The sequence below is a fragment of the Sorex araneus genome, chromosome 11 (assembly GCF_027595985.1).
Source record: "Sorex araneus isolate mSorAra2 chromosome 11, mSorAra2.pri, whole genome shotgun sequence".
NCBI classification, from domain to species: Eukaryota; Metazoa; Chordata; class Mammalia; order Eulipotyphla; family Soricidae; genus Sorex; species Sorex araneus.
Window position 1 is genome coordinate 40,383,753 of NC_073312.1, and position 12,106 is coordinate 40,395,858.

Below are 12,106 nucleotides of genomic sequence, written 5' to 3' on the forward strand. Positions count from 1 at the left end.
CAGCACATGAGCCTGGGCAACACATGCACCCAGCAGCAACACAGCCACTTCCTTTGTCTTCTGCATCTCGGTGGCTTTCCAGGTTCTTGAGATGGATCCTTTATGTCAGAAGCCTCTGTGCCTTCAGGATGGTTCAGGTTTCAGAGACCGTTTTCCCCAACATACATTACCAGGCCCTGACAGTCTACCCGCCTGCAACAAAAAGATGGTCACTTCAGACAGGCTATGGAATGTGAACTTTGCTCTAGGCATGACAGAAGATCAATGAAAAGTTTTGAACAGAGACTCAGGCATCAAAGGATCACTCTGAGAACAGAGAGAAAGCCACTACCTCCAGTTGTGCTGTTCTGAAAAAGTCACAAGAGGAATGAGTCATAAGAGAAGGGGTTGATCAACTGCCAGAGTTCCCTGATTAATCTCATTAGATGAGATTGAGAACTGTCTATGGACTGACAGCCTGGTGGTCATAAGCGATCTTGACAAAAACTACTTGAATGAACAGATAACTGTAAAAGATTATTGGAGGAGGGGATCACTCATTAGAAAGGTCTTAAGAAAAGTTTTATACAAAGGAGAGCCAGGAACATGTGATGCTGGAATAATGTCATATCAAGATGTGGCACCTAGTGAGTAAAGGAGATACTATCACTAGTGACTAGGGCACAGTGAAATAGGCACTGGTCCTAGAACCCTGGTCATTCCAGCCTCTTTGGAAATCATTTTAGCAAGCAGTGCACAAGAGCCTTTCAAAAATGTCCATGCACTTTGACCCATTAATTCCACTTCTGGAAATCTCTTCTTAAGAAATAATTCCAAATACAGAAAAAATTCTCCACATAGAGATTCATCACAAAACTTTATGTAACACGTCCAAAAACATCTTAACATGCCACACTAGATGATGATTAAAGGAGCAAGCAAGAATTAATCATGAAACTCCAGAAGAACAGAAAAGAAGTCTATTTAATTTTCACTATATTCCAATACTGTTCATGTGTTTGACATATTTGCTGAATGAATGATAGAAACACTTACATAGCTAAGCAAAAAGTTAAAAAGGGTATAAGATGATCCTTAAATGCTACATATAAACACACATTTACTCCCCATATGATTTCAACCCGTTTTCAAAAAACTAAAAATAAAACTATGAATAGAAAAGATAAAGAAATTACTCCCCCAGGGTCAGAGAGATAGAACAACAGACTGAGCCTTTGCTTTATACATGCGAAATTCCTGGGTTTGAACGCCAGCACTGTCTGATTCCTGACAACTCCTGACACAGTGTCGTTGAGAGAAACTTCGAGGAAAGAAAAAGAAAGAAAGAAAGAAAGAAAGAAAGAAAGAAAGAAAGAAAGAAAGAAAGAAAGAAAGAAAGAAAGAAAGAAAGAAAGAAAGAAAGAAAGAAAGAAAGAAAGAAGGGAGGGAGGGAGGGAGGGAGGGAGGGAGGGAGGGAGGGAGGGAGGGAGGGAGGAGGAAGGAAGGAAGGAAGGAAAGAAAGAAAGAAAGAAAGAAAGAAAGAAAGAAAGAAAGAAAGAAAGAAAGAAAGAAAGAAAGAAAGAAAGAAAGAAAGAAAGAAAGAAAGAAAGAAAGAAAGAAAATCCCTCAAAATATAAACAACAATTATATTTGGTAGTGGAATATGGTTTTATTTTTGTATATTTTGCATATGTTCAAGAATAAATATGATTACTGTTACACCAGAGAAAACAATAAAATACGACTTCTTTTCAAAAGAAAGGCAATATTAAAGCTCAAATGGTCAGGCCTTGATAAGATTTGGGATTCACTTAGAGTTCCCAGGCAGTCTTTGTGGGTGAGTCTCCATTTCAGCCAAGATGCTTCCCTTATATAGGTTCTTTCCCTTATTCTCAGGAGCAGGTGCACTTCCTGGGCATGAGAAAGGCTGAAGAGAAATGCTGTTCAGAGGTATTAGCTGTCATCAGAGAGTTTTATAAACTCCTAATCAGTTGTTAAAAATAACACCCAGCAGGATGGAAAACTGTTGCTGGCGCAGTTTTAAATGAAATACAGCAGAATACAAAGGGGCATGTTCACCAAGAATGTAGTTATGCAAACTGTTCCTTTGGCAAATATTTATGAAAGAAGAATAAGGCAAAAAATATGTCCACATATGGCCAGAGATGAGACAAACCACCAAAATTGGCTCTGGCCTTTTCAGTAACACCACCTCAAACTGTCTCTCCAGAGCAAGGCTTCCTAATGCTCTGCCCTGAACATGGACTCCGGGACAATCTTTCCTAGAGCAAAGCTTGTCCAACTTGACTGTGTACATCTTTGACATCGAGGTTGATCAAATGTGAATCCCGAATCCAAAGGTTCTGGGGTGTAAAGAAAGATTCTTCATATCTAACCAGCTCCAGATAATGCTGAGGTAGCTGATCTGAGCACATTTTAAGTGGCCAGTTCCTAGGGTGCTGGGTAATCAAGGGATTTTCAAGGATCATTTGGAACTTGAAGCAGGAGACAGACACACTGTGCCAAGGTGGGGAGAGCACAGAAGACACTGAGTGAGGCTTCCATCAACCATCCCGATTTCCAAATGTCAAGTATCTTCACTAGACGCCAAGCCTGACTCCCAAAATCTTCAAGCATGCAGCAGCCTAAAGCGTTCATGTCTTCAGACATCATGGCACCATGGAGATGAATGATGAGACTCAAATTCTAAGCAAGACAATTGCTTAGAATCTGTGAGAACCTCTGGACCCAAGTCCTTAGAAAGTTTGACAATTGACGTCTAGCTGACATGGATCTCACAGTCTGGGCTCTGATGACAGGTGGCTTACCTAGAGCAACCAGCAGCAGATGGCACCAAAAGACAAAAACAAGCTGCATCCAATAGAGTGGCTAAACAATCTGTTCCCAACGGCAAGATAGGTGAACAAAAAGAGAGAATGGAAGATGTGACTAAAAGCTGGGCAGAACACACCGTTTCCAGAGGAAGCTTATGGCTCAAAGAGCCTTACTCTGGGTGTGTGCTGTATGGGTTTCAATTTGGAGGCCAGGCCAGAGGGATGGTTAGAGAAGTTCAATCTCCTGCTGTATGACCCTTTGCTGGATCCCCTAAGTGTAGCCAGCACTGGGCACCTGAATACCCAGCCCTGGAGAGGCCATGGTAGGCCCCGTCATGTCCACTCCACTGAAGGGGAGATGTAAGCAAGGCAGAGTGAGTCAATGAGGGTGACCCAGGAGTGATCCTGACATTCCTTTCCAGCTGTCCGGTAACAGAAATTAAACCTTGAATCTAGTTCAGCATCCAGAAGACATGTGAGTGACCTTCCTGAATAGAATGTTCTCATTCACTGTAGCCCTTTCTCCCTGTTCCCTAGCTAGGTGGTAAAAGGGATTTCTTCTTCCAGCCAGTGTTCCATAAGCCAAATTTCAAGAATTCTGCGGTCCTGCCACTGATGGTGTCTAGGAGACACAAAATCCTGGAGAGGCTTTGGAAAAGGCCTGGCTTATTTCCCAGGACAGGTCTGTTCAGTGGTCAGAGAGGGTACTGAAGACTGGAGTCTTGGCCTTACATTCAATAGGCCTCTGCAATGTCAGCAGTGGGGCACTCAAAAGAGCCCCCTCTGGCCAATTGTCTTGTCAAGAGGTACAAAGGGCAAGCAAGAGAGTTTGGCTTGTTGAGTAGCCCACACCCTTCCACATTCAACCACAGGGTGTGCAGGGTGCCTGCTGCAACAAAGCAATCAACAGAGGCACCTTTAAAACCAGTTTGCCATAAAACCTGGTAGCACTGTCCCTTTGCCAGGGCCTGTTCTAGGCATGAGGGACACATGTGCTGTCTGTGAAAATACAGATACTGCTTTCAAAGTGTTCACAGTCCGATCAAGAAGAGTAACTTGCAGGCTACTTCCATACTGTGTGGAAGATACAGTGAAAGAGAGAAAAAAATATATATGTTAGGATGCAAAACCTGGAGTTCCTGCTGCTCTTGGATGATTTTCCTTCCATGAAGGAGTGTGAGGATCCAAGACTAGTAGGACCCATCATCTGCAACTAGTGATACAACAGCAATTCCCATTGTCCTGTCTCCATAGTATCAGTTTTGATGGTCCGTCATGACTCACAAGGGCTGTCTGCAAACATCACCTCTCACTGATGTTAAAGCTTGACCAAGATTCAGATATCTGATTCCACATTCTTCACTGTTCACCTCAAAGAGATCTCACAGTCTCATCAGTGGAGATTTAAAAAAAAATAATAAAAATAAAAACCTCTGGGTCTCGACACTGCACGTCTGTTTCTGAGTTATCAGAATGAACACTGTTTATCAGCAGGCCATCTCCAATTCTGGCATCTGCTTAAGTTGCAAAGCATACTGTGACCTGAAGAATCCAGACTCAGGGTTCTCCCAGGAACAAACAGCTGAGCCAATAGAATGCCATGCTTTACAATGCAATGGATGCAGAAATGAGCTCTTGATAGCCCGTGTGGGCCCTGGTAAGCCAATAAAAATGAAGAGCCACCCCCAGCCTGCATTGTGCCCTCTTTACTAAGCGAGGTACCCTACCAATGAGCGTGGCAGCAAGAAGATTTAATTCTAGCTAAAGGGGATTGGACCTGCCACTGAGCCTCAGGGATCCTCTGGAGACCTCTGTGTGCACTGTGGACAGGGGAAGATGCTCAGACTCCTCCACAGGGGTGCTCTTCTGGCAAGTCAGCACGAGAGCTTTGAGCTCCTTCTTGAAGTTGGTGTTGAGAAAGCCATAGATGAAAGGGTTGACACAGGTAGAGGCCATGGCAAGCAGGTGGCACACCAGGAAGATGAGGTTGCCATGGCAGATTGGAATGGCTTCATGATACCAGTCCTCTAGGCTGTTGAACACGTGCAGGGGAAGCCAGAGCACAGCAAAAGCAGCCACCATTACCATCAGGATCATGTTGACTCGCTTCATCTGCCAAGAGCGTGAGTTATAGGTGCCCTTGTTGAACACCTGCCTCTGCTTCCGCAGGCGCAGGTAGATGCGGACATAGCAGACCAGGATGAAGGTCAGGGGGGCACAATACTGAAAGAGAAGCAGGAAGGTAGTGTAGATGATGCGGTGGTAATCCACTGGCCAAGACTCAGTACAGACCACCTTATCTTTCAGAAACTCCAAAGCCATGGAGTGGTTCAAGTGAAAGACATCCTCTAAGACACTATTGGCAAGAAAGGGCAAGGACAGGAAGAAGGCAATGAGCCAGATGACTACAATGCCCAGATAAGCCTGAGAGATATTGGGCTTCCAGCCTGTTGGGTTAATGATGAGCTGATGCCTCTCCAAAGCCACAAGGACAAGAGAGAGTATAGACACTGTCACTGACATACATTGGATAAAGGCTGACATCTTGCAAAGGGCCTCACCAAAGATCCAGTAGTCCATGATGGTGTAGACGGCAGTGAGGGGTTGACAGATGAGACACATGAGAAAGTCTGAGAAGGCCAAGTTGGCAATGAGCAGGTTGGTTACATTGGACTTTTCCTTCTGCCTATAGGTCACACATATCAGGCAGAGGTTACCCAGGACCCCCACGATGGTCTCAATGCTGTAAAAGGTGACAATGAAGACCATGAAATCTACAGAATCCTGGCAGTGGTCATATAAGTCATTCATGATTCCCTTTGAGTTGCTACTGTTTTGACCTTGCGGGGATTCTGGCAACACCAGGGCCGGCATGTGAGAGATGTTCATGATGGATATGAGAAGATTTCAGGATGTTCTGTGAAGGAACCTGCAAAGCAAAAAAATAAATGATACTTAGATATTGACCTCCTATGTGGAATCTAGGGGAGGAGGGAAGGCCAGAAAGAAACATTCACACTGTTTCCCATCTCTGTCAAGGAGGGCCTGAGACTCAGAGATGGAAAGTGACTTGCCCATAGTCACACAGTTATTTAATGAGGGGTCCCAGATACAAATCCAAGTACATCTGATGCCAGGTTTTGCTCAAGAAATTCTCTCTTATTCAGGTTTCAAAGATGTTTTTAAGATCATAAAGTTGTATAGGTGTACCAACAGTTTAAGGGCAGAATTCTTTAGTGAAAGTGGGTGGAACTCTCCTTTTTATCTTTTAATCAAAAAATACAGCAACAACTGTCACCAAGTACAGTGACATTTCAGCTGCTTTCATGGCAACTCATGTCCTTTAGGACAGACCCAAGATCTTGGGACTTATACAATACATGGTCCTGGTCTCAGTCCTCACCTACCCTGCAAGCATTTTTTTTCTCAGGTGACAAGCAGTAGAAATGAAGACTGTCACACGTACAAATACTGGGTCATACACACTCAATTTATCTCTTCCTACCCATCACACACATACATGGTCATGGAACATTCGCTGTCTTCATCATGTCTATGTTCAAGTCACACGAAGCAGCATTCCATTATTACACACAGCAGCGTGGTCCATACCTCCATGACCTGACATAGCCAGCCTCTTCCCCTGGGTGGCTCCACAGTACAAGGGACACCAACCAATACTGGATAAGAATTCCAAAACCTCTGGGTAGTTATGCCAGTGACACATATTTTGACAAAGAGAGTTATGGCATTATTATACACACATTCTCGTGAGTTTGCTGACAATCATTAATCCCACAAGAAATTTACAACCTTCAGAAAACAATATAATCATTCTAAGAGTACAGTGAAAGTACAGATTCCAGAGACCCTCATAAAGAGATATATTTAAATGAGTTTGAGATGGAGTCAGTATTTTAACAAAAGGTCCATAAGATTCTGACATAGGTGGTTACTGGGCCCTATTTAGATAAACACTGATCATAGATAAAAGTCTATCTGAGATACTCTTTAAATCCTATATATGCCATGTCTATTTGTGAATACATGTCTTCTCCATAATCAAGTGCCAAGCTGAAGCTTTTTATAGAGTCACTGTCACTGTCATCCCGTTGCTCATCGATTTGCTTGAGCGGGCACCAGTAGCGTCTCCATTGTGAGACTTGTTGTTACTGTTTTTGGCAAATCGAATATGCCAAGGGTAGCTTGCCAGGCTCTGCCGTGCAGGCGAGATATTCTCGGTAGCTTGCGGGCTCTCCAAGAGGGACGGAGGTATCGAACCCGCTTGGCCACGTGCAAGGCAAATGCCCTACTGCTGTGCTATCGCTCCAGCCTTTTCATAGAGTACGGCCAAGTTAATCAGAAATTTGTAAAATCTTTCAGTTATCATAAAAGTTGAACCATATATTTGATCTGGTTTATAATTTAGTCATTTAGACCAGTATTCCTTCACCTTTTTCCAACTGTGGTCCCATGTTGAATTTGTTGAATTCCTATGGTCCTCCTGATCAGACCACTAGACTTATTTTATATCTCCCCCCCACCCCACATTTACAAAATTTTCACCTGATTCCCCATTGGAGTACCCTCAGGTCCCTCGAGGGACTATATGGCCCCAGTTGAGAAATGCACTTTAAACAATGAAGTCATGAATTTGACACGTTACAATCTGACTATTTTGGCGACCAGATGTCGGAAGCAGGTGGAATTTTCTGGCACCAAAGTATTTTGTCCAAAAGGGCCATGTGGAACTGAACATGAAAAAATTAAATCTACCAGGACCAGTGTAAGTTTCCAGTATTTGAGTCCAAAAACAGTCACCACTGCATGCAACTGTGGCAGATACACTGTGCTCGGGAGCAGCAAATGGGAGAGAGAACCAAATCTCTGGCTGACAATGAGCCAGAGCTGGGAAAGGGGTGGGAGAAACAGCAATGGGCCCAGACTAGCCAAGGATAGGCTAATCAAAGCAGAGTTTGTGGATGGGGCAGGGGGGTCCAGAAAATCCTTACGGTTGTTTTCTTTCATTCACTAAACATGCACCAAGCCCTGTATTAGAGACAAGGGCTACAAAGATGAGTTACATAGTCATGTGCCATCCAAACAAGAGACACTGAACACCAGGAATATGGCTGAACCTAGAGATTACATTGCCCTTATCCATATCAGCATAAGTGGAACGCCTAAAAGCTGGGAGTTCAGTTATGGAATAGGAGAAGACAGAAGTGGTGACACTAACCCAGAGTTCAGAAGTTGTCGTCAATCATCCAAATGGCTAAGGCAGAGAAAAGAATTCAAGAAAAAGGGCACAGCACAAGCAAGACAAGAAAGGGCAGAGCCTCCTCAAAGAACAAGCAGTTCAGAATAACTGAAGCCCAGTGGGGAAGACGAGAGTAATAAAGAGGCTGGAGAGGTGGACCAGACCAAGACTGCTGGTGAGCTGCTGAAAGCTCACCAGTGAGACCAATCCTTCCCAGGAAGACAACTTGGAGGCAGAGTACAGACTTGGAGGGAAACGAGATAGAGAGAGGAAGGGGATCAAGGATCTTCTAGAGAACTCATGAAAAGCTGACAGAAGGAAAAGTCCTGGGTGTATCAGGGCACCTTCACAGACTGGGTGCCTGCACCCAAATCAGTCCCTTTGTGCAAGTCTCTGGGGTGAAGACAGAGGAGGAAAATGCTGGGCTTGGGATAACAGTAAGATGGGGAGACCAGAAAAGGAGCAAAATTTGTCAACTAGAGTTGCAGAGGTAGGAGTTGCATGAGAGGACACCAAAAGGCCCCAGCATAGACAGGACACTGCACCCCCATCAGAGAAGACTTGTACCCCCATCAGAGGCAAGACACTGCACCCCATCATAGATAGGACTCTGCGCCCCATCATAGAGTACTCAAAACCCCCACCATACAAAGGACACTGCACCTCCATCATAGACAGGACACTACACCCCCATCAGAGAGGACTTGTACCCCCATCAGAGGCAAGACACTGCACCCCACCATAGGAAGGAACTGCACCTCCATCATAGACAGGACACTGCACCCCCATGATAGGCAGGACAATGCACCCTCACCGTAGCCAGGACACTGCAACCCCATTATAGGCAGGACACCCCCTCATAGGGGACTCTGCACCCCCACCATAGGCAGGACAATGCAACCCTGTCATAGGCAGAATACTGCACCCTGTCATAGACAGACACTGCATCCTCACCATAGGAAGGTTACTGCACTCCCTCATAGATAGGACTCTGCACCCTGGTCATAGGCAGGACACTGCATCCACAGCATAGACAGAACACAGCACCCCCTCATAGACAGGACTCTGCACCCCATCACGGAGTACACTACACCCCCATCATAGACAGGATTCCTTATCCCTACATAGACAAGACTCTGCACACAGGGACTGAAAATTTCCAGGTGCAACTTCCAGGGCAAGGTGGCAGTAATTCATATCCCTGAGTCCCAAATCCACAGAAAGATTAGATTATTTTTGTGGGCCGTGCTGAGAAGTGAGGAGTTCTGGGCAAGGACACTTGAGGAGATAATTGAGAAGAACCGGTAACAACGGAGAGTCTGGAAGCCACACAGTCCTGGGAAGGCCACTGGGATCCAGCAGTGGGATTAAAGAGCATAGGGACAGGAAAGGTCAGTGAGGACACAGAGCTCAGAAAGTAGGTGTCACCTTGCCAGTAGGGGTGCTTTTCACCTCAGAGTAGGCTGTGGCCCTAATCTGCCTTTCCTGGCCAGCTCAAAGACAGTCCAGCCTCTTCACACCATTTTCCTGCCCAAGCAGAGATGGACCTCAGCTCCCTGACTTCATGATACTTAGAGTTGTCTTCTTTCAACACAGTTTGGAATCTCAGAGCCAACCCTCTCCCACCAACATCAACCCAGCCAACACCACCACAGTGAAAGACAAGAGTACAGCTCCCCAGGGAAGACCTGGCATGCAAGGACTAGCACAGCCTCCAGAAGACAGCTGCACCTGCATTAAGTCGGGTGCCATCCCTGAATGCACCCCTTCAAGGCTGCTGAGCTGGGGTCACGCTAAAGCCACACACACGCACACACACACACACACACACGCACACACACAAGGGTCTCCAGGGACTTCACACCCTTGGCCCACTGCATCCCTCAGAGACGCCTAAGGAGGACTCAGCGACCACAGGTGCTCCAGGTTCGCCCCATGGAGGACCCCAGGTCGAGCTGGGAGAGCTGGTTATTGCACAGGGCCAGTACATTGGTATTATTCGGTGAGTTCTGACATAAATCTTAACGTGAGAATACCTGAGGATCCCCGGGGTGTCCCCTACATCCCGCTTTTCGCATCTGTCAGAGGCAAAACAGAGAAAACTGCAAATAGAATCAACGCCCAGCGAGGTCGGTGCTGTTTCCCGAGTTTTGCGCACGCAGCTCGGATCTCCTAGCATCCGCGGCACCGCGGCACCCCGGCACTTGCAGCGTCCCACTTTCATCCTCTCCTTGCAGTTCACAGGGTGGAGCAGCATGTCCGTGACCCACCCACCGCGTTCAGGGGCTGCTCGAGCCCCCAGTCCACGCCCAGCGCCCCAGTCCACTTGGGAACGCGGTCCCTTTTGCCTAGGCTTTTGGGTGCCCACCGGCGCCCCTCCGCTGGGTCTGGCGCGTTCGGCATCCTCCGCGCCCCGCCCCAGCACCCCCAGTCCAGCACCCACCCCAGTACCCCGGGCGCGGGAGCGTCGCGGGGCCGCGCCGGCTCACCTGCTCTGGCAGCTGGACGCTGTCTGCGCCGAGCGGAGCCGCCCTCGCCTCGCGCTCTGCTCTCTTCTGCGCCGCCGCCCGCGCCCGCCCACGGGACGATCCCGCCGCTGCGACCCAGGAGACTGGCTGCACCCAGCTGCAGCCCTGCACACGGGTGTCCCCACGCCCAACCTGACTCTGCACGTCAGCACGCTGAAACTAGGAACTGTGCTGCTCTATTTCTCTCTCACTCTCTGTGTGTGCGTGCATCTCTCTCTCTCTCTCTCTCTCTCTCTCTCTCTCTCTCTCTCTCTCTCTCTCTCTCTCTCTCTCTCTCTCTCTCCCTCTATCTCTCTCTCCTCCCTCCTCTCCCTCCTCCTCCTCCTCTTCCTCCTCTCCCTCCTCCTCCTCCTCTTCCTCCCCCAGGCACAGGCTTAGACCACCTTCCTTACTAAACTTGCAAGTTCTGGTTTTCTTGCTGACACACAAGATAGGGTCTGTGTCCTTGTGTCATCCAGCCTTCTGGGAGAGGATAAACCAGGGACAAGTAAACAAGTTACTGCAGAGAAAGAGATGCTTGGGAATGAAGAGAGAGTGGGTGTGGGTGGTCCAAGCAGAAGGCACAGCAAAGGCAAAGACCCTGACGCTGGAGGCATTTGGCTGCAGGCAGGGTGGCTGCAGAATAGTAGCCAGCAGGGGTTTCCAGAGATGCTGGTGGGCCCCTCAGTGAGTCCCCTTAGGTCCTGGAAGGGCTGCCAGAGTTGTTGCAATGAGTTCAATGAAAGGATACTTCTCTGGTGGAGATGCAAGTCTCGTGAGACTTGGCTAAAACGGAACAGTATGGAGACCCTATGCTAATATCCATGTGTGCTTAGACAACCTCCCAAAAGGAACACATCTGCTTCCAAGGCACTTCCTGAACAATGGAATTAAACAAGTCTCCAATATAGCCTTCCATGGCGCAGCTCAGAAAGTCTGAAGAGAATAGTATTACAAGGGACTGGGGAGGGCAGGCAATGGGCCAGAGTACACAGACTTACAGTTAAAAGATGAGTAATTTTGGGGCTGGAGCAATAGCACAACCAGGTAGGGCGTTTGCCTTGCATGAGACAGACCCGGGTTTGATTCCCAGCATTCCATATGGTCCCCGAGCACTGCCAGGAATAATTTCTGAGTGCCTATCCAGGAGTAACCCCTATGCATTGCCGGGTGTGATGCAAAAAGCAATAATAGTAATAATTATAATAATGATAATAATAAAAGATGAGTAAGTTTTGGGAATGAGATTTCAGCACTGTGGTTAGAGTTAATAACACTGTGTTATACACTTGAAAGTTGCCAAGAAAATAGAAGTTCCCACCACAAAAAAAAAAAAGTGGTGGCTCAGGGATGAGACTCAGTGACAAGGCACACGTCTGGCATGTGTGAGCACCTGAGTCTGATCAGTGCCAACAGTGATGGTTCTATACCAGGCACAGTCACAGAGCACCAATGGGTATGATTCCCAGAACTACCACTACCAGAAAGAACAAATCCAAAGAAATTGTAATTTTGATAGGATGGAG

At 46.9% G+C, this 12,106-nt stretch overlaps 1 protein-coding gene across 1 annotated transcript; it reads right to left on the bottom strand.

Annotated features, from left to right (window-relative positions):
* Window positions 1-4,574: 4,574 nt before the first annotated feature.
* NPY4R2 (neuropeptide Y receptor Y4-2) lies at window positions 4,575-10,600 on the bottom strand. The gene is made up of 2 exons (XM_004607408.2): window positions 10,563-10,600; window positions 4,575-5,742 (listed from the first exon to the last, which is right to left on the bottom strand). Exon 2 carries the CDS (start codon window positions 5,700-5,702, stop codon window positions 4,575-4,577), a length of 1,128 nt encoding a protein of 375 aa, XP_004607465.2. The 5' UTR covers window positions 5,703-5,742; window positions 10,563-10,600.
* Window positions 10,601-12,106: the final 1,506 nt, after the last annotated feature.

Coding starts and splice junctions, on each gene's coding strand:
- NPY4R2 (XM_004607408.2), bottom strand. CDS start 5,702: ATGAACATCTCTCACATGCCGGCCCTGGTGTTGCCAGAATCCCCGCAA.